A 23,116-nucleotide genomic window follows, 5' to 3' on the forward strand; every position below is an offset into this window, starting at 1 on the left:
AAAAATGGACTTCAAAAAGCTTTGGAGTTTATTTACAAAAAACTTAATTGTTTAAACAATTAAAAATCCTCAGTTTAACTAAGTTAATTTAAGTTAAGGTGACTAAAATTGCACAGGTTTATCAGTTAATTTTGTGAAAACAAACAAAAAGGCGGCAACGAGTTTGCATATATTTTTTAAGTAAGGAGAACTGCTGAACCACTGTTTTACAGTGGGCAGACCGAGCCTGCCAGCATGTCGGAGGTATCGGCGCTCCGAGCATCTGCTAGCCGGAGGATTACACTCAGCTGTCCCGTCCTGTCAGGCCCGGCAGACGGAAAGAAAGAGGCAGGCAGAGGAATCAGGGATCGGCTGACTCTGACGGTCTGATTCCAGAATACACTCAGAGACTCATTTGTAAAGATGAGAAGAAAAAAACTTTAAATAAGCAAATCTTTCCACACCAAATAAATAAATAAATAAATGTAGAGATATCTGGCCTTCAGTTTGAGTTTCTTATTTCAGAGTGGGTGGAAACTTTATCTCCCTTTGCCAGAATTTTTGGTTTCCCCGTACGGCCCATTAAAACCCCCTAGCTGACCTGAGGACGCCGGTGTCCACTGACTAAAATATTGTCCATTTAAGTTATTAAAGATGCAACACAAGCCATCTGAGTACATAATAAAATGCCATTTAAGGAAATCTCAGATCTTAACCACAAGGTCAAAAAGGACAGCAGACCAGCTGCTTTTCCTGGACGTTTCTCCCGGTTGTTGACTGTCGCCCCATGCTTGCTCATTCTGCTTAAGCATTCCGCATCTTTTTCCATAAAAAGAATAATGTAATTATGGCATTTCAGTTGCACTATTTTGGACTTTTCAATATTGAATTAATAAACAGAGTTCTCCGGGGTTTTGTCTTTTTAAATGAAACAGTCACACAGCATCACAGATCCTCCACTGTACTTCTTGATGTCAGGCGTTTTCCCCACCTGTTCAGCCACAGTCTTTGGAGAGTTAGTTAGTTTTCCCATCTCAGAGTAAAACAATTTTTTTTATGTATTTCTTTATTGTAGGAAAGAACAGTTTTTTTCTGGCATCACTCCCAAACGACCTGCTGACATGTAGATAGCGTCGAGTGGTTGCTATCAAGATAAGTGTCCAACAGTGAACTTTTGAGATGTTCTACTTTCTCTTCTTGTTTCTTGCCATGTTCTGCCCTGCTTGTCACAGTTCCTGTTGCTTTCAACAGGACGGCCCGGTTCAGATTATGTCTGTCGGATTCCAGTCTAGACTTTGACTTTTTGAGAAAATCCTGAATCTCTGGATCCTCCGGACTTTCAGCAAGAGAGCCAAATTCATCCTTCCATCGGTTACACACTGCAAAAACACAAAATCCTACTGAGTAATTTTCATCTAGTTTCTAGTTATAAATATCTTCGCGCACTTGAAACAGACAAAACTAACTTTCAAGTAACTTTCAAGCAAGATGCAGGAGCTTGTATGAATTCCATAACTTCTTTATATTGATTAAAAATTACTTGTTCCATTGGCAAATTATTTCACTTAGAACATGAGAAAAATGTCTTGTGAGAAGTGAAATTAATTGCAAATACAGGTAGTAATTTTGATCAACATTAAGAAATTATTGACTTAAAACAATCTCCTTTATCCCACTGGAGTCATGAGTGATTTAGTTTTTATTTCATTTCAAGTGGTCTAAGACATTTGCACTAGAAATGAGTCCAGCCTCTTTCTAGCTGCTAAGTCATGAAAAGGGATTTTAACCCGGGTCAGTGACATCTGCGAGGTTTTGATGTTGTTCTGGTTTTTTTGGGAACGCCTCAATAAGTTGTCGATGCTTTCCTGGTTCCCCACTGTTCCATGTTTTCTCCACTGTGTATAATGGATGATCTCTGTGGACAGTGGTTCACTGGAGCCCCACAGCCTCAGAAATGTAACTCTCCCCAGACTGATAGTTGACTTTGTTTCAGATTTTTTTTTCTTGAGTGATTCCACTTCATTCTGTCAAATAGCTTTTTTCTAGCAGTTCCACCAGCCTGGCAGTAGGTTGTGAAACTTTACTCAGCTTTCCAAATAATAAGTGGCTGTTCACAGTTAATTCATAGTCCAACAAGAACAGAAATTACTTTACTAAACAAGACTTGAATAGCTTTTTCTCTTCACTGCAAAAACTCAAAATCCTACCAAGTAATTTTGGTTTAGTTTCATTTGCTTGAAATATGACAACACTAACTTCCAAGTAACTTTTCACCAAAATGTAGGTGTTTTTTAAATCAGTCAATCAATCAATCACATTTTATTTGTATAGCACATTTCAGCAGCAAGGCATTTCAAAGTGCTTTACATCATATCAAACACAGAAACACAAAGCAACATAGAATCAACAATCAAAACATGACATTGAGTCAGGTTCCATCAATAAATTTGTAAATGATTACATTTCAAATACAAACCTAAACAGGTGGGTTTTTAGTCTAGATTTAAAAGAAGTCAGTGTTTCAGCTGTTTTACAGTTTTCTGGAAGTTTGTTCCAAATTTGTGGTGCATGCTGAAAACTGCTTCTCCTCATTTGGTTCTGGGGATGCAGAGCAGAACCAGAACCGGAAGACCTGAGAGGTCTGGAAGGTTCTGGTCTGCATTAACCAATTATTAAAGTCAATAATTGGTTAATGTATCTTGCTGAAAAGTTACATGTAAGTTAGTTTTGATTTATTTCAAGTCTCCTAAGAAATTTGCCCTAGAAACAAGACCAAAATTACCTGGCAATTTTTTTTTTTGTTTTGTTGTCGTGCTCACCTCATCTTTGTCTGACAGTAAAGTTAAGTTGATGACAGAAAAATTCCAAAAAGAAGAAATGTGTGTTTTCCCGTTTTGACCCCGGCCTTATTTACTTTATAATTCCAACTGCATAAAACATGGAAGGAACACAATATGTTACGGAAAGGTTTTGTGTTTATTGAGAGGGTCCAGTGCTTTATAGTGCAGGCTGGGTGAAGCTCGCATATCCCAGAGATAGAGTTACTGTGAAAGCCATGACCGAGTGTAAACTAATCCTGCCTCACCCAACTGCCAGGGATATTCCACAATCCAGCGCATGTCTCGAGGCATTTCCTCTCCATGTCCATCTGCTGGCCTCACAGATCCTCTGGTCATGCTTACTATAGGTTTAAATCTTATACTACTCCAGGTAAGTTGTGAAAAAAAGCATATTTTTGTTTTGAAGTAGATGTAGGTAGAATGCCAAGAGAATTCAAGGGTAAATTAAAGCCCACAGGATGATAACAGTCCATTGGTTTCCAGCTGCGTCTCCATTACAAATGTGCTCACAACGTTGTTGATGTTCTGCTAACGTCGCAAGGACACTATTTAGCAATTGTGGTGTTTCCATTAAACAAGAAACGCAATTAAAATCACACATGAATAAGTTTGTTCACGCGATAAGTCATTAAAAACATACCACACCATCATCATCCTCCTGTCATCTTGACAGCAGTAACATCTGGCTGCTGATCATGTGACTTGTGTGATGCAAGTAAGTGTTTTCTATTGCAGGTTGGTGAAATACCTGCAAACCACCTGACCCTAGCACAAAAACGTATCAAAAAACGTGAGGTTTTTTTCTTTCCAAAATTGCCGTGTTTCTATTAAGCAAATTTATTTTTGAAAATTCTAATTTGCATAATTTTATGGTTAATGGCCTGAGAGTCAGTTTGAATACCTGGCTTTATCACCATTCTCTCACAGAGTTGCCGCTAAGCTTGCCCTTGTTGTCTCGTCTTGCTGGATCTTGCTTGGACCGAGCTGCAGCTGCTGGACATATGGCCTCAAATGTAACCAAAGGATTCTTTGATCAGAATTCATGCAGAAGCAACAGGGTGCACAATACTCAGCAAGGATGTCCTGGATTAAAATCTCCTCTCAGGACCATTAAATGTGAGTTGTGTTCTCCCTCTGCATGCACAGATACTTTCTGCTCTCTGGTTTTTGTTCCACAGTCTGAAACTGCTGGGAGAACGTACATTCCACCTGAAGGTGAAATGTGATCACGAACGGTTGAATCTTAAACATGTCGTCGTGTTGACTCTGGAACAGTGATGAACGTCCCTACTGGCCTATCAGGTGGTCAGAACAGAACATCTAAACCTTAGTTAAATGTTAATGTTCATGGTTCAACAATAAGACACAGATAGCTCAACCTGAACCAGAGAGATCCAAGGTGACAGGTGCTGCTAATTAAAATGAGCGTGAAGCTCTGTCTCACATTAAACCAGAAAACACCAAGAATATCCTCTTGGAGCTGTGATCTCCAGCTGCATTCCTCAACACCCTGCAACGTTTAGATGTGTCCCTTGTTCTACACACTGGAATTAAATGGCTAACCTGCCTCAGTAGCATGCAGTCAAGCTCTACAGCGCTCTGCTAATGAAGTCATTTTGGAGCCTGGTCTGATGAACTTGAGGGTTGGAGCTGGAGATCACTGCCTTAGAGTTTTTCAAAAATATTCTGTGGGCTGATGAGACAAAAGTGGAATTTTTGGAAGGTGTGCATTTGGGCTACATTTGCTGGAAAACTGACAAAGTATTGCAGAAAAGCGGTGATGGTGATGTGATCGCCTGGCTCTGCTGTGTTGCTTCTCAGCCTGGACGACTTGCCATAATTGTGAGAACCCTGGAATCTGCTCTCTTGAAGGAAAGAGAAGAGAGTCTGGTCATCAATCTGTAACCTCTACACTGCAAAAAAACAAACTCTTACCAAGTCATTTTTGTGTAGTTTTAGTGCAAATATCTTAATACGCTTGAAATAAGATAAAACTACCTTACATGTAACTTTTCAGCAAGATATAAGAGCTTGATTTGAGTAATTAATATTGATTAAAAATTACTAGTTGCATTGGCAGATAATTTCACTCATCACAAGACACAAACTTATTCCTTATTACAGGTGAAATTAAATCAAGCTGCTATTTCCTGCTGGAAAGTTACTTCTAGGTTTGTCAATTTCAAGTGCACCAAGATATTTGCACTAGAAACGACACAAAACTTGCTTGGTAAGATTTTGTGCTTTTTCAGTGAACCTTAAGGTTTCCATCTTTCCTGTGGGGATGAGAGCTGTTGGGTTCCTCCGCAGCTCCAGCTGAAAACGGAGACAGACAGAACTTCAGATGCTCACTGGCAGGAGACAACTGTGAGGAGCTGCTTGAAATGCCAGTCATTTCACAGTGGGGTTTAACTCACAGAAATCAGGCGGTGTGAGGTCATTCTAACGGGAGAGGTCAGAGGTCGGGGCACCTACCTGGACACTGGTGTCACACATGAGTCCAGCTGACACCCGACAGAAAACACTCTGGCAGAGTTTGTAGGAGTCGTCAGCATCGTCTTGCATTTCTAAAGACGGAGTCACAGACAGGTGGTCTGTACTCCGGTGAAAACCAGAGCCTGGTTCTGCGCTTTGCGTCGTTCAGAGGGTCTGGACCCTTCGTTGCAATTTTAAAGGATTAGATCAGATGTTACAAAATCGCTAACGTACAGCCGTGAAGTATGTAATGCACCAACTCGATGAAGCTAAAGGAAATGACCTAAGGTGTAAACAACCCAGTGGGAAGCAGGACCATGACATCTTTAGAGCAATAGGATGTCTTACACATTCCTCTTGCTGTGACATTAATTGATTAATATGTTCACTTCCTCTGCTGCCTTCGCTAAAACTAAAGGCAGGCTACAGACTACAACTCTAAAACTGTGCAGATGATCAACATCGTTCACAACTCAACCCTAAAATGCAGCTCCCTCTATGTTCTCTATCGGGATTCAGCTCAGCTGAATATATACATCATTTATTTTTATTTTTCTGTATATCTGAAAATAGTTTCCTGTTGAGATCAAACTGAACATGCCTCATGTCCGAGTGTCTCGGTCAGGGTCAGAGGTTAAGTGTTGACACATGGCTGACAAAGCTGCGCCTAATGACTGACAGCTGAACTCACCAGAAGGAACTCTGACTCTGCTCATCAGTAGCATTGCTCTTTTCCTGCATGCTCCCAACAGACTGGGGACTGGGGGCTTCTGGGTAGCTGGAGTATGTAACTGTAGTTCTGATTTATTGTTTCAGATGTCAAGATTAATTATCAGCACACCTCATTTCTGTCCAGGGTTGCCAGAACACAATTCTGTTTGATGGAAGCTTCAAGCTTCAAGAAGGTTCTGATCCACAGTGAGAAGCACCTCCTCAGATCTGCCATCTTCACAATGTAACAGAAAAGCAGGAACAATATGACATTAAATTAACATAGAAGAAGAAAAAAATAGATAACATAGTGTGAAATGTAGTGGTGCATGCTGACTAGTGACCTGCAGAGTTAGTTGCTGGGTCAGATGTACATGCTGTTACCTACTCATTTCACTAAGCAGAGGCCGGTATGAGTCTCTGATAGTATGATAACCTCGGAGCAACAGGTGGGGGAGGGGAGAGGCACACCGCTCTACAATCTGTCTTCACTCCAGCTCTCTGTGAAAGAGGGTATAGATTGGAGTAATGGAAAATGGAGTTGTTCCGGCACCAGGAAGTTTTAGAACTGTTGGATTTATTGAGAGAAGAATCAGAACCAAAGTTATTAAAAAAACAATGAAAACTGAAATTGAGAAAAAAATATTAGCTGAAATAACAGGATTTAACAGGAGAAAACAAAGATAAAACTAAAACACTGAAATTATAGATATAACATCCTTCATTTTCATGTTTATAAATCTGTTTATTTGCCTTGTGAACTCATGTAAAATTGATTTTTTGTCCTTGCACGGTTTACATCAGCTGTCCATACATAACAGTTCTCCCTTCTCCTCTAAGTGGCGCTGATGCTAGTACGCTCAATGGTGGCAGCAAAAGTTGGAAGAAACTGCAGAGTCAACGTTAGGTTGAAAAAATACTCCACTATTTTAATTGTGCATCCTCATGGTACAGAGGACACATTTCCAACAGCTTTCAGATTAAAATAAAATACCATTATATGCCTGCTTTTCTTCATTTAGTCTGTTTGAAGACACAACAGTACTCCAGACGTGATTTTCTGCTGATTGGCATCACAACCTTTTCACACAAACATGTTTATAGTAGCACTATGAAGTTACTCATTTACAGTATTGCCTGCCCTTGTTTCCCAGTGTCCACATATTTGATATCTGGGCAGTTTTATGGTTAAGAAATGTATTTATCCTCTTCCAAGTTACTTCTTTCCTTCTGTAATCTGTCCTCATCCATTTTCTTAACACTCAGCCACAGGAACTGCTGGAAACCAGTACTGACGGCTCTGTTTGTGTAGATCTACCGCAGAAAGCAAACAGAGCGGGTGCTGGGGTTGTAACCAGGGAGGAACTGGGTTGAGTTATTTCTGGAGTGTGTGCTGCCCTGGTTCAGGGGCCGACAGTCAGACATGTGCCAGTGCAAGGGCGAGTCATGATCCCCGCAGTAAAGAGCAGATGCTGGCTCTGATTAACACACATTTGTTCTGATCTTCAGCCTGAATGAGCGCATACTGACACACACACACACAGACACACACACACACACACACACACGCATACACAGCGTGACGATTTTCTGCTGCGTAACTTTCATTTTAACTCCTCAGAATCTCTTAAATGTTTGCAGAACCAGAAAAAACAAAAAACAATACAGTGGTTAGTCTTAGCTCAGCGCTGCCAATGTGTGGTTGATGGAGGTTTTTACCAGCAGGAACCGGGGTGGTGAGCCTTCTGGGCTTCAGCAGACAGGAAGAGCAAACGGGCAGCGGCTCTCCTTCAGAGGTCAGGGAGTTCAAATCGAGGCAAGAAATGCCATATAAAGATTTTCATTTGAACAATAGAAAGAGGCAACGAGAATGCTAATTTTAAAGAGATAATTGATAAGGATTATTAACAGTTGTGTTAATAATCCAACTGTTAATTGTTTTCCGTCCAGATGGAGCTGGTGAAGGATTTGTGTTCATCACGTTTTCAGGTAGAAGCTTCCAGAGAGGAGGAGCAGAGAAACTACAAGCACAGCTCGAAAAAGAAGAAGGCCATAAAAAGCTTCATGTTTTTGTCACTGATTTCACAAGTTATACATCGATTCATAACACAATGCGTGAAATATTTCAATTTGATCATTTTGATAATTATGGCTCCCAGATAATGCAAACCAAAATTAAAAAAATATATAAATATTTTATAAGGTCTATTTAAAAAAGTGTCTTTAAACAAAGGAGTCAGGTTTACGAAAATTCTGTACATGTCTATACACTCCATGCTCGGTTGGAGCTCCTGTTGCATGAATTACTGCAGCAATGCAGCGTAGCATGGAGGAGATCAGCCTGTGGTTCTGTATAGGCTGCTTTGTGTTGACAGCTGCCTTCAGGTCGTCTGCATTGTTGGGTCTGGATTCTTTCATCTTCCTCTTGAAACAGCCCAAAGATTTTCTATGGAGTTAAAGGTCAGAAGAGTTTACTGACCAATCAAGAACAGGAACACCATGGTTACTGATTTTATATTTCCCCACCACACTTTTCCCTTCCACTCAACTTTCTATGAGTTATAATTATCTGAGATATTCTTTATATATATATATATATATATATATATATATATATATATATATATATACAGTATATATATAACAGAGAGAGTGAGGGCAAGAGAGAGAGAGACAGATAGATATTAGCATATTATTATTATTGTTTAGGATCCCCATTAGCCGGACTTTACACCCAGCTGGGATCCATCATTAAGACACATCATAGAGCACAAATCAATCAAATACATGACAGATGACATACATAGCAATGCAAAAATTAATTGCAATTCATACAAAATGTTGATAGATTGATAGATAAAATATACAATAATTAACCACGTAGAGGACGGCAGGTACTGTCTAAAAGGGCTAGGGTCAGAGAGAAATTTCTCTCCATTCTGAGAAACTTCTCTCTAAACATTTCTTTGTTGTTCTATAACGAACAGCTCCATCTAGTGGACAGCTACGGTAAAGCAAGTTTGTGACAGTCTCAACAGTGTCAAAGGTTCCGCGCTTCACTATGTTGCATCATGCTGGTCAGGTACGTGCAGAGTGGGGAGGGGGAGAGGGGATGATCCCCTGCCCCGTTTATCCTTGATGCCCCTAATGCCCTTTTTGGTTTGTGAATAAAAACGTAGGTCTGATGTTGACTTTACAAAAACTGTTCCTATTTATATTTTCATAATCGTCCTTGCAATAGCGGGACGAAACTCGCCTCGCACCCAAACACAGAAATGCTTCGGCTGCAGAGAAACTTCTGACTTTAACTTCATCATTCTGCTAAAAGCCCGATTCGCAGCTTGAGTCGGTCCACCGACAGATAGAAAGAATATCTGTCTTTATATCAGAGATCCTGATATAAGACACGGTACCGACTGTCACCATGAGTCGCGACACAGCTCAAAGCCCCAGTACCACCTGGTACCGCCTGCTCTCTGTTCACTCTGCTTCTCCTTAACGTTTCTACCAGGTGGTTAAAGCCGCTGCTGACGGGATCTGGGCTGGAGGTTCGCAGCTGTAAAGAGAAGTTATTGCAGAACCTCAAGTCCTAAAGGAAGATTCGGCCCAAAGCATTTAGAGTTCACAAAATGCACATCAGAGAAAATATTGTAGCAATAATTAGAACCGCAGCAAAAGCCAAACATGCCACAATGAAATTAATCACAATGTCCCCAAAGTATCAGCGGACTGACAGGGGCCACCGGGGGATTAAAGGTAGATTCCAGGTAGATTCCAGAGATGCGCATCACAGCGGCTGTTCATGCAGGGCCGGCCCAAGGTAATATGGGGCCTTAGAAAGAAGGCCCCATATTACCCCCATATTACGGGTTTTGGGGTTTCCCCCCAGAACCCGTCCTACTAAGAACCTCAGCATCACTAACATGTTTAAATATTGATCAGGTGAATCTGTGAGAGGGAGACCAGGTTTATTGGCTCAGTTTAAAATCAATCACTGATTATTGGTTATTTACTGTGATGTATTTGTGAACAAACCCAACTCAAACACAAAGATTACACCATATTGTAGCCATGGTAACACAACAATCAAACTATCAAGATGATTCTTTAAACTTTTACAAAGTAAACTTCCTAATTAAATCCTAAATGTACTATTTATTTTTCTCAGCTGAATGCATTAAATAAAATGTAACATTATCATTCTCTATAAATGATGTTACAGGTTTAGATCTATGGTCTGTTACAATTAAACCATTTCTAGGGGCCCCTGAATGTCTGGAGGCCCCTGAATGGCCCCTACCAGCAGCTATTGAGTTTTCTTTGCCTTGATATCTCAGTCTTATAATTCTAGGTCTCAGAGGTGCTAACATTAATCTATTATATAGAGTTAACCCCTTTGAGCTTTTTGATCTATAAATCAGTCTGCAGCCAAGTTGTTCTAGAGGTTAAATAGATATTATTAGGGCTTAATTAGTAAAATGGCAGCAAATTAGCTTATTTCATAACTTTATAACCTTTGACCTTCTCTCCTCTGGTCTGTTTAACAGCTACAGTCTCAGATCAGCTCAGCCCTCCAGGACTGTCAGCAGCAGAAACAGAAACTTTATACCTTTTGGGGAAAATATACATTTGCTTTGCATTTCCCCACATGATGGCAATGATATAATAGGATCCAATTAGATTCTTGATTAATATGGGTTGTTGCTATGTTGTTGTACAGAGTTTTTGTTCAATGTGCCCCTTTTTTAAATTTGAGCCCCTGCCCCTCCAAAGGTCTCTGCACGGCTCTGATGCTGGTTATGATAAAACAGTGAGTCTGAAGATCTAAATCTGTCTGACAAGGTCAGTTAGTTGCCATACCAACAGCGGCGCTGTGTTCAGGTGGAGCGCTCAGTGGGTGGTGGGCACATGACTCTGCATCCAACATATTCACTTTTACTGGCTGCTGCTTTATATGACAGTAAAATTTAAAAAATAAGATTTCATTAACAAAAATGAGAAACGAGTTTCTAACTTCTAAAAAGAATGTTTTACCAACATTAGCTCGAGAATCTGGCAACTTAAGCCACTTTTGCAAAATACAATACAATGTTTTTATTGCTGTAATACCAACAAGGATATTTCTACACGTCATTAAGATTTAGTTTTAAATATGATACTTTGTAAATTGCTATAACAGCTTTGGAGTACGATGATGTGTTTGAACCCTTGTAGATAAGGGAACAAGAGGAGGAGTACAAAGAACATACATTTTCAAATTAAACTCAGAAATTTCCTAGAAAAACAGAAATTTCTGTTTCAAATGGTGAAAATTTTCAACTTTTCAAATGTTCTGAGTTTCAAAACTGAAAAAGTTCTGACTTTTGAAACTCAGACATTAATACTGGTTTTCTAGAAATTTTCTGAGATTAATCTTGAAATTTCTGAGATTTTTGTCAAAAATTTACTCTCCCCCCCTCCCCCATTGTTGTATTGGGGAAATTTGTCCAACCCCACAGTTCAAAGAAAATCTAAGCCCAGCAGGGGTGTGAAGACTTGTGGGTTTTACTGTATGTAGTTTAATACTCTAACAGAGGTTTTGCTAGATACTTGATAGTTGTTGAATTTTCATCACACTCGCCTTGTGAGAGAAAGATTTATATACTGTACATCGTGTGATCACTAGGTGGTGATATAAAATAAATTTAATTTTTTTTCCCACATGTGGGTTCCTTTATTTTTTTTTTTAAATGTTTAAGTGTAAAAAACATTGTCGGAAAATGGAACTTCTCACTGAAATGCGGATGAGCACATTTAAACAGGAAGGAAAAAGATAAAACTCAACAGACGATAACCGGACAAATTCAAATCTTACAGGCTAGTGGAAAACTGCAGGGAGTTATGGGTAATTTCCCAACATTAATCAGTCAATCATTTCCGGCTCACTAGCAGGATTTCTGGTTTGAAATATGAAGCAGAGCACATTTGCAAAGCAAGCAGGAGTTTAGTAAGAGTCAGGTCTTAATAAAGAAAATGTCACAAAAACTTATTGTGTAACAAAATAAATAGCAAATCCAAACACTGACATGTTCCTGACAAATATAAGCAGTAACTGTAAAATATGAAATGCAGCCGCTTTTAGAAATGATCTGCTGACTTTTTAACTAACCTTTTCCAAGTCAGAGGAAACAACAAACCCACAGATCTTCCCTCTTTACATCATTTTATTTTGAACCAAGTGTGATAAAAACGAAGATCAGTCCAGATGAAAAAGCAGCATCATGCATATGCAGGAGTAACTGATCTTCACCGCCACCACTGCCAGGCAATAAATAAAACTAAATCAAAACTAAAATAAAATAAATTAAAAAAAAAGACTCCAGGTCAATGAATGAGTCCAGTTCACTTCAGAGCCACAAAGTAAAAGCTGGATGTCATTTAGCTTCTGTCAGTCAGTGATTCCTCAGGAGTCTCCAGTCATAATGGCGAGGAACTCCTCCTGGTTGACTGAAAAAGTAAAGTCAGCTCATCAACACTTTCCTGCTTGTCAAATCAGCTGAGAATGTAGGAAAACCGGAGTCTGACGTACTCTCTCCGTCTCCGTCGGTGTCGAACTCATCGATCATGCTGCGCAGCTCCTCGTCGCTGATGTTCTCACCGAGTTCCCGAGCGACTCGTCTCAGGTTCCTCAGGCTGATCTTCCCCGACTCATCGTCGTCAAAGAGCCTGAACGCCTTCATGATCTCCTCTTTGGGGTCCCGCTCCAGGATGCGGTCGGTCACTGTGGACGGCGACAGAACGCGTTTAAACTAGTCGCCGAAGCCTTTCTGTAGCTGCATTTTCATTCCAAATGGGCGCAAGTCTTTGTACATATCCTGCTGATGTTGGGGAGAAAAAAAACAACACCACCATTTTGCAATTGCTGTGTTTCCATTGAATAAGAAATTGAAATTAAAATCACACGTGAATGAGTCATTAAAAACCAAGAGATATATTCATAATTCAGCCATGGGGCTAGCGCTCATCCATCAGCCATTACAAATGTTGGCGTCTTATTCAGGCGTTGGGAGTGACAAGCCCCGCCTACTTGGGAGCGGCTACATATACGCCATTTTGGGGAAATTGTAGTCTGTGATGGATTCAACACGTTGGAATGACACACAACCTTTTATAAACTATGTAATACTGTGAGAGCTCTGGTGGAGCCGGCTGCAGGTTGTCGGAAAAAAACAAAAACACAAACCTTCATCCTCCGACTACTTCCTGTCTTCTTCTTTGTTATTTTAACCAGTAGTAACATTCGGCTGCTGATCACGTGATTCGTTTGATGCAAAAAAAAAAGAAGTGTTTCCATAGCAATTTTACAAAATAAATCTATTCTGATACGGCTGTTTTTCTGGAAAAGCTTTTTATCGCGAAAAGTGAGATTGTTCCAACATGACATGTTTCCAATAAGCAAATTTATTTTTGGAATTTCAATTTGTGCAATTTTATTTTTAATGGAAACACAGCTACTGTCAGCGCAGTTGCTCCCGTCACCTTACCCACTTCGTTGAAGTCCTCGAATGTGATCTTGCCGTTGCCCTCCCGGTCGTAGTCCTTGAGGATCTTCAGAACGTCCACTTTCTTCACCTCAAACCCAAGAGATCGCATTGCCACCTGGGGATTCCACCTCAGACAATTAATCAGATGAAGTGTTGAATGAAACATGAATGTGATGCTGTCCCAGTACTAGCAGTTGATGCTCGGATTAATAATGTATTAATGACCATTACAAAAAATATTACACAAATGAATGCAAAAAAATGCAATTAAAAATTTGTGTAATAGTTGTTTTTTAACATTTCGGATTAGTGCAGGCTATTATAACAATCAAATCTGTTTTTTTATTTACTAATATAACATTTATGAATACAGTGAAATACTGTTTACTTTTAATAAGCATGTCTTCCTCAAACACACTTTTCCTGAGAGACAGCAAACCCAAATCGTGGTGCTTCCTGCCACATTTTCACCATGTTTTTAGAAACAGCTTTGTGACATATACCATGACTTCTGTGGCACGGTCTTTGTGACATACGCCATGGTCTTTGTGACATACGCCATGGTCTTTGTGACATACGCCATGGTCTTTGTGGCATACGCCATGGTCTTTGTGACATACGCCATGGTCTTTGTGACATACGCCATGGTCTTTGTGACATACGCCATGGTCTTTGTGACATACGCCATGGTCTTTGTGGCATACGCCATGGTCTTTGTGACATACGCCATGGTCTTTGTGGCATACGCCATGGTCTTTGTGACATACGCCATGGTCTTTGTGGCATACGCCATGGTCTTTGTGACATACGCCATGGTCTTTGTGGCATACGCCATGGTCTTTGTGACATACGCCATGGTCTTTGTGACATACGCCATGGTCTTTGTGGCATACGCCATGGTCTTTGTGGCATACGCCACGGTCTTTGTGGCATACGCCATGGTCTTTGTGACATACGCCACGGTCTTTGTGGCATACGCCATGGTCTTTGTGACATACGCCACGGTCTTTGTGGCATACGCCACGGTCTTTGTGGCATACGCCATGGATTTTGTGGCATAACATAGCTTTTGTGATAAATGCTACAGCTTTTGTGACATTTATGTCACAAAAGCCATGGGATGTGTCACAAAGGTATTTGTGACATATGACCATGTGTTCTGTGAAATATGCCACGGCTTTTGTGACATATACTACGGGTTTTGTCACACAGGCCACTGATTTTGTGACATATTCCAAGACTTTTGTAACTTTTGTAAAACAACTTTTGTGACATGTGCCAGGCTTTTTTGACATGCCATGTTTTGTGACACAGCATGTCATAAAGGCCGTGGTATGTGTCATAAAAACTGAGGCATGTGTGACATAAGGCCATGTATTTTGTGAGATATTCCATAGCTTTCATGACGCATTCCACAATTTTTATGACACAGCTTTTACCGTTTTCCCCCTCACTCACCTTCAGCTCATGGTAATCTATCTCCTTATCTTTGTCCGTGTCAAATAAATCAAATGCTTCTTTAATTTCATGCTTCTGATCTTCAGTGAGCTCTCTCCTCTTCTTGCGTTTGGGTTTGTCCCCTGCGAGCTCAGGTCTGTTAAGAAACATGCAATAAATCAAAGATTACCCAAGGAAATGCATGATAGAATATTTTATAAATGTATCTTTACTACTACTTTATTAGTACTAACATACTTTAGAAATTCAAGTTCTGCACTCTGTAGTTGGTATGTACAAGCTAGGAAAGCACAAATGCCACCCTAAAATTATATCATTTAAAAAATTTTTAAAAAATCACTTATGGTGTTATCTTTGTTATTGCCATTTTTAATGACATGTATCTGTCTCCAAGGAATTTCCATGATCACAACAAATTAGGATGAATTAAGATTTTATTTTCTCACATAATAAAATTCTATTTCCATTTTCCAACTACACTTTTTCCTCCCACTGAACCTTCTGTGAATATGTTTGGACACAGTCAGCCTCATTTGTGGCTTTGTGTCAATAACCACTCGCTGGACAATGGTCAAGTCAAGTATCTTTCTCTTGACATTGTAGATCATAAGATAACATTTTTATTAAAAATCATTTTTATTTATCTCATGTACTATTTTTACTGAACTGAATTATCAGGTTTTAATTAGTTCTAAACTAAGAATCGAGTTCTGTTCGAGGTGTATTATGACGCACATAAATAAGTTATTCTATGGTTCTGTTTAAATTTAAACTCTCCTCAGTTCTAAAAAAAATATTAAATAAAAACATCTTGGTGTTTTTTTTATTTTTATAGTCCCTAAGAATTCTCAAAGTAAGCATGCTGTTTTGATTTCAGTTTAGATATTACTTTTCTAAAAATGTCTGATACCAGATTAAATACGAATAGCAGTAACTGATTACTATCCTAACACGTCTGCTGACTACATTGATCCGATCCCAGCTGCACCGTCCCTGAAAACAAACCTCGGCAGAGAGCGACGCCAAAATGCTAACAGCTAACCCGGTCGGACCAAGCAAGTTTATCGCCTTCAAAGTGACTGTGTCCTGGTAGAGAGCAGGAGTAGCGGGGGAACAGCAGCTTACCTTACAGACAGACTCATTCTGGTTTTTGTTTCAATGTCTAAAAACAGAACTTTACAGTCAAACACACAGTTAGCGCTGCTCTAATCAACACAACAATAAATCCCTTTATCCGCGCTCACGTTCACGAATCGCATTGGTCTCTGGTTGCTAGGCAGCAGGAAGGCGCTTCCTGATTGCTTTGTCCTTCTTCTTCTTGCCCCTGTTGCGCCCTTTTAGTACCATTAGCCCCATCTTCTGATTTACCCGTTCACTACAGTTCTTTATGGCATTCTGTATATTCCATTGAACCAACCATAAAGAGTGGAGTCCAGCCTAGTCCAGGTGAAAAATGAAGTTATACTTACATAATATAACACGTAAGGTTGTATTTTCTTCTTTCGTGATTCAGTGTTTGATTATCTTCATGTCTAGAATCAGAAGTGGACAACAGCACAGGCTTGCATGGCAGAAGTCCTGGGTTCAATAATTTTGTATTTATAAATAAGTGGATGTCTTGCAAACACTGTTCAGGATTAAAGCATATAAGCTTTATATATGCTTATATAAAGCATATATATATGCATATACATGCATATACTGTATATATATGCAATGCAACAAATTAAAACACTTTTAAGTGTTTTAATTTATTGTAGTTTGGAATTGACCAATTCACGACTATCTGAAACCAATGATGTCACACAAACATAAACCTTGAGCACATCAGGCATAATAACTGCCTGATGTGCTCAAGGCACATCAGGCAGTGGTGTATTTTTCAGCAGCCCTACATCATCACAGACATGCCTTTCACTGTTATTTAAACCTTTCAGTTTTTTTTATCTTTGTGTGAGTGAAGGCCATGTATAAACATGGCACCAGAAATGTCACGCCATGTTTCAACAGAAACTTTTAAAACAGACAAATACAAAGATTGTTTCATTATTTTTCATTTGAACAAGGCATAGCAATCTGCAGTTGATACATCCTGTACTATATTGCAGATTGCATGTATAGAGAACATTTAATATATCTAACTGACTCGAGCCTGGGGCCCCACATCCTCCTGAATGTGTCTCTGCTTACAATCCAAACATTTAGACACAAAATGGTGATCTTTATGTTAGTGAAGTCAGGAGACTTTGTTATTTCAGGAACAATGATGTCGGAGTCCCTTTCTCTTGTGTGAAATAACAAATGACGAAGACAGCTATTTCTTTCTCTGAGATAATGCGGGATGAAGGAGAAAAAAAAGCTGCTGCTTATTAAAAGTAAACTCCAGAGGCTCAGTCTAGGCCTGGTTTTGATCTATAATCAGCTCTCCTATCGATCCGACCTCTGCCTCTCTAACAGAGCTCCTCTTTCATGCCTCCTCTCTAGGCTAAGTCCGTCTACCAGTGGGGGGGTACTTCTGGGGGAATTGGAGGACATATTTACCTTCTCCAGCATCCGTAAGCTGTACAGAGGCTGCTTTCTTAGAAAGCCACATGAGAGCATGACCCCTGCACACATGTGGTGCAAAACAGAGCGTTCTATATTCAGCTCGTGTTATGTACATGCATATAAGCCGGTACGTGTGGTTGTAATGGAGGTGAGCTGAAGGGAGGGAGAAGAGGAGGGGGGGCAAATAAGAGAAGACCTTTTTTCAAAAAACACCAAGTGCTTTACTTCTGCTGCACTTAAATAACCATTGAAATATTTCAGGGCTAGGATCAAAGCAAACATCTCTTTCTCCATCACAAAGTAGTTTAAGTGATGCTTACTGGACTTTTTTGAAAAATAGCTCACCGGCCTGCCAATACCCAGATCATCCATATATGTAAGAACAGCTTCAGAGCCAACATGGCTGGCGTCCATGTGAAGCTGAAACGCTTGTTTAGGATGTGGTGCAACTAACACAGGAGCAGCACAGAGGAGCATTTTCACATGCTCAAAAGCCTGTTGACAAAGGGGAGATACACTCAAACTTTAAATCTTTACGCAGCAAATTTGTTAAAGTCACCACCACTGATGAGAAGTTTAGACAAAAACATCTTTAATATCCCACCAGCCCAGAAAAACACATAAGCTTCTCAATTCATATGTGGAACAAGAAACTGCTGTGCTGCCTGAACCTTCAATGCAACAATGCAGACCTCACCTTGCCCAACTACACGACCTAAATAGGTTAGCAGCCGCCCTTCCAAACTCTCATTTGGCAAGATGGACTGTCAACATTGTCAAACGAGTAAAAAGGTCCCGGATGCGCTCCATGTGCTCTTCCCATGTGTCGGAACACACCAACACGTCATCCAAGTAGACCGCACAACCAGTCATGTCACTAGTCTCTCTGTTCATTAATCTTTGAAATGTCAAAGATTAATTGACATTTCAAAGATTGCCGTTTGTTAGGCCAAACGGCAATACTGTATAAGAATACAAGTCTGTAGGGGCAACAAATGCAGACACCTCGCATGCACGCTTTGTTAATGCCACCTGGCCAAATTTACTGACAAAGTTAGAAGAACCCACCAGGTCAATGCAATCATCCATTCTTGGCAACAGGAAACAGTATGGTTTTGTCACAGCATTACGTTTGCAAAAATCTGAGCAAAAACAAGGGGCATTGTCAGATTTAAGGACCAGAACACATGGTGATGCCCAACTGGACATACTTGGCTGTGCAATCCCATCATCAGCGAGTGTAGCATCATTACACTGTGGCTGAAATAAATCAACCTCACAAGCATAATATGGTTTTAATAGGCTGACATGACACAACTCAGGGTTCCTATAGCTTACGGCAAGTTAAATTTAAGACTTTTTAAATACCAACTGAAATTAAATTTAAGTCCAACTTCACAATAAACACAATTTGCTGGATGACGATCGTTTCTTCTTGCATGTTGCACATTTCAACCTCTTTGTTTATTGAGAAGCCTCTCTGAACTGTTGCCTGGCCATGCAATAAGAGAAGAAGCTTCTTACAAAACTCAGCGTAGCATTTGCTCTGGAAAGCCCGATGGAGGAAGACATCAGCTGTATGAGATGGCTGGTAGGAGTGGAAGGTCTCATTTCTAGCCTCAACGGATAAGAAATTGGAAAACTGTTGTGTAATCACGCCATCCGCAAGAAACAGTACAAGACAAGCCAAATTAATAAAAATAATGCAAACACTTTATTTTCTAGTCAGCCTAAGTACTAGATTGAACAAGGCAAATTCATGCTGATAATGTGTTTTCTGGATATCTAACACTTGTTATGATGGAATTTACATCACTCCTAGCTTATTTAACATTTAGAGACAGATCAATATCTGAACGAGGAAAGAAAACTTAAACTGTTCTATTCTTTCATACCGGCTGAGACACCTCCTGACAACTGCTTATCGTGCAGAAACCTCTGCACAGGATTTCTCATCTTGCCCTGGCACCATTCTGGACTAGAGAACATCTTTCTAGGGTCCAAACAGGTCAGCTGCCTCACTGTGGGATACTTTAAAGGGCTCTTGTCCTGCACTTTCAGAAGGATAATCAACGTCAACTTGATGCAGTCCCTCGTAAATGCTAAGGCTGAGAGATCTCCTATCTTTTTCTGTCTTTGGAGTTCCTGACAGGGATGAGAGTAAATGGTAAGTGGTCTGACCACCAGGCCAGGAGTGATCCATGTAACAGCAAGTAAATCTGTTTTCTGGATCCTGGTCAAATTTGAACAATTACTTGATGAACTATTTTCAGAGTTGATTCTGCACCCAAGCCAATGTTTACTTCTTTACAGTGGACCCAGATATTTTTGTCACCAACATCCAATCTGGCCAATTGAAGTGGACTGATGTCCTGAACGACTTCCCTCAAAATACACAGAGAGCAGAAAAGCTAAAAATGTAACCTGCACAATTATAAACACATTACCTGTAAATTATGTCAAAACTGTTTTCTTCTCTCAGATTTTTGTCAACATTCATTTTATGCATGAATGTATGCATAAAATGAGAAATAAAACAATGCCCAGTAGCAGAAGAATATTACCATAATCAATTCTGTCTAATCGTTCATAAGGAATGGCATCATTGGCACATCAGTTTGATATGTGTTCACCAAGGGGCTGAAGGTTCTGATGACAGGCGTGTAGAAGTGAAGCTTTGCAATGATAAAATGATCTTTCAAGGGTGTCTTTTTCGCACCACAAATATTAATTTGACAGCATGAAACAGTGAAATACATTAACAGTGGTGAATTTCAGTATTGCACTGTGTGTGAGTGTGTGTGTGGGGGGTGTTGCGTGTGGGTGTGTGTGTGTGTGTGTGTGTGTACTGTATAAACCAAAATCACCTAAATTACAAAAAAATGAAGGGTTTAAATATTTCACTCAGTGTAATGAATCTATATGATATTTGACTTTTATTTTCCAAAATACGTAACAAAAAACTTTGAACTTTTCACAATATTGTAATTTTTGGAGATTTAATCACAGTCCAGAGCAGAGCACCCAGTTAAATGGCTGACAAAGGAGGAAATAAGACACACATAGAAACCATGAAATGCTTCATGTTCACTGGGCTCTTTCACATCATGAATTGTGAATGGCTACTAGGAGCAATTAAGGTGGGTTTAGGTGGGGCTACAGCTTGTTGAAGTCACAGTGTTTGTGTTCGCTCATGTCTTTTTAACCAAATTCCACTGAACTCCACCCTGAACCAGCACAAAGCCCCCCTGTCTGACGTCCCTCTGCACATGTGAGAGAGTGCTGTTGCAGCTTCAGTGGCAGGAAGACGTGTAAACAGGGAACGGGTTTGATTTAACCCACATTAAATGAATCAAAAATATACTTGTTTGTTTTTTTTACTAGATTTTGTATGAATTCCTATGTGGTTTATTTAATACTCATTTATAACTCATTGTGTAAAGTGTTATAAACAGTAAAGTCTGAGACTATTATAGTGTCACAGAACTTCAGACACTCACATCTTCTTTCCTTATATGTCGAATACAAACTGGTGCCTTAAAATCAAAGGAATGTACCAATCAACCAAGCTTTTAGTGAAATATCCAAATGGTTCCATGTCTTGTTTCTTATTTGGTCAGTAACGTTTTCAACGGTTGCTTTCAGACCTTGAAAGAGTTTTATAGCTCTCACGGCATCTGGAGGTACTTCTGCTTTCATTCAGCTCTACAGAAATTAGAGCCAGTAATTGTCCATAAAACAGCATGTGTGAGGTCTTTATTACCTATTCAGAAAAAGATCCACCTTACGCTATTGACATTTCACAAGAAAGTTTTGCAGTATGGTGAATGAGACACTAGCCACCTTGGCCTTTCACAAGTCAACTCCCCAGCGAGGACGCCGCCTGGAATGACGTCAGACAAGAACCAGTTGGTGTAGGTGAAAGTCGGATTGCATGTTGGAACCAGTAGGCGTGTGAGGAAACCCTGCTGTGAAGAGTAGGCCCCATGTGATGACCGCTTGTATGATATAACAACTTGGCTTCATGCAAACCCAAAGTCAGCACCAACGAGTGCTGGTAGTGTAAAACAGACCTTCTCTGTTTCCAGGTCACTCTTTTGACTGATTGTCAGAAACTGTAGCTGCTTCAATCACATTCATGATTGTTAATATTTTGTAATTTCTTCCTGTCATTTGCACATTGTGTATAAAATAAGTCAGTTCTTAAGAAACACTAGAAAAACTGGGGCAGTCAGTACTTTGTCCCCTGACTCCCAAAGGTTCCAGTTTCTTGTCACTCAAACTGCTAAAATAACCTTGGCTGGTCTGGATGTGGACCAAATTATGTCCCAATCATACTTTTCTCTCAAACTGTTTAACTGTTTTTGACATAAAGTTTATTTCTTTCTCCTCAAAGAAAATGACACTGTAAAGTTGAGTTTAAATACCTATTTCCTATGTGTGCTTCATTGTGCTCTTATCGTGAAGCACAATAGCTATTTACAGGTACTTGAGCCTCATATCTCTCCTTTGTCTTTAAAAACATTCATCTTCCTTTCAACTCCCCTGTCATCGTCATATCTTAAACACACAACAAACACACAAGTACAGCATTCTCCACTGCTGGGATTGTTGGTGAACATCACACTCAAGTACCAGCTATTAGTGTGTCACTGTCATCAGATGCTTTGGGGAGATTCCTGGATGTGACTGCTGTGAAGTATTGCCCACATCATGTGGTTTATCTGTAAGGAGACACCCAGGAACTGTTCCTCATCAGCCTAATGACAGGACTCGCACATAAACCACAGATGGGCTCAATCTGCGACCCATTTAAATCAGTCTCATACTGATGGAGCCGTACACAGAAAGGAACTGAGGTGAAGAATAGAGCCGGTTCTTGGCGTTACCTATGAAGCCAACTGCTGGACAGGACACTGCTGCAAGATGTACAAACACCACTGAATTGTAAAGAAAAAGTGAATATAATTAGCTTGTATAAGTGAACATGTCTCCAGACTGTGCCCTGCCTCTCCATTTGGCGAGGTAAACCCGTAGTGTGTACAGAAAGTTACACAAATGAGGAACTTTATGACTGGGCTGAACAACAGAGCATGTCACCGGTCGACATGGTGTTCACTAGTATTTCTGTCACAAGACCCTGCTGATGGGGCTCCAAATGGCTGGAATAAACTTGATGTAAATAGTGAAACACTAACGACTGAAATTACAGTCTGCTTCAAAAATGATTTTATGATGCAAAATAATCAAACCCAGGTAAAGTTTTCATTGACTACAGATTTGGCTGCTTGGTCTTGCAGTTGGCAGCAAGAAGATCTTCAACTCAAATCTGCCGTCTTTCTGCCTAGAGCCTGTGTGTTCTCTGGTACTCAGGCTTCTGGGTACAATAATGAACGTTAAATAAATACTGTATTGATTTAGGCGAAATACGGAGGAGGCGATGGAAGAGTCTGAATTACACAGACACTAATGTGTGTAGCCCTACACACATTAGTCCTTGTGTGTGGTCACAAATGGTCACAAGTTCGAGTCCCGCCTCGATGACCTTTGCCGTCTTCCCCCTTTTTCATTACCTGACCACCT

At 40.0% G+C, this 23,116-nt stretch overlaps 1 protein-coding gene across 1 annotated transcript; it reads right to left on the reverse strand.

Moving 5' to 3' along the window:
- Positions 1–12,190: 12,190 nt before the first annotated feature.
- cetn3 (centrin 3) lies at positions 12,191–16,262 on the reverse strand. The gene is made up of 5 exons (XM_028024570.1): positions 16,112–16,262; positions 14,987–15,122; positions 13,529–13,643; positions 12,574–12,765; positions 12,191–12,491 (listed from the first exon to the last, which is right to left on the reverse strand). Exons 1-5 carry the CDS (start codon positions 16,126–16,128, stop codon positions 12,448–12,450), a joined length of 504 nt encoding a protein of 167 aa, XP_027880371.1. The 5' UTR covers positions 16,129–16,262; the 3' UTR covers positions 12,191–12,447.
- Positions 16,263–23,116: the final 6,854 nt, after the last annotated feature.

This window comes from Xiphophorus couchianus, chromosome 8 (assembly GCF_001444195.1).
Source record: "Xiphophorus couchianus chromosome 8, X_couchianus-1.0, whole genome shotgun sequence".
Taxonomy (NCBI): domain Eukaryota; kingdom Metazoa; phylum Chordata; class Actinopteri; order Cyprinodontiformes; family Poeciliidae; genus Xiphophorus; species Xiphophorus couchianus.

Coding starts and splice junctions, on each gene's coding strand:
- cetn3 (XM_028024570.1), bottom strand. Junction 13,644..14,986: donor TAGATTACCATGAGCTGAAG/GTGAGTGAGGGG, acceptor TGGAATCCCCAG/GTGGCAATGCGATCTCTTGG. Junction 12,492..12,573: donor CACCGACGGAGACGGAGAGA/GTACGTCAGACT, acceptor TTACTTTTTCAG/TCAACCAGGAGGAGTTCCTC.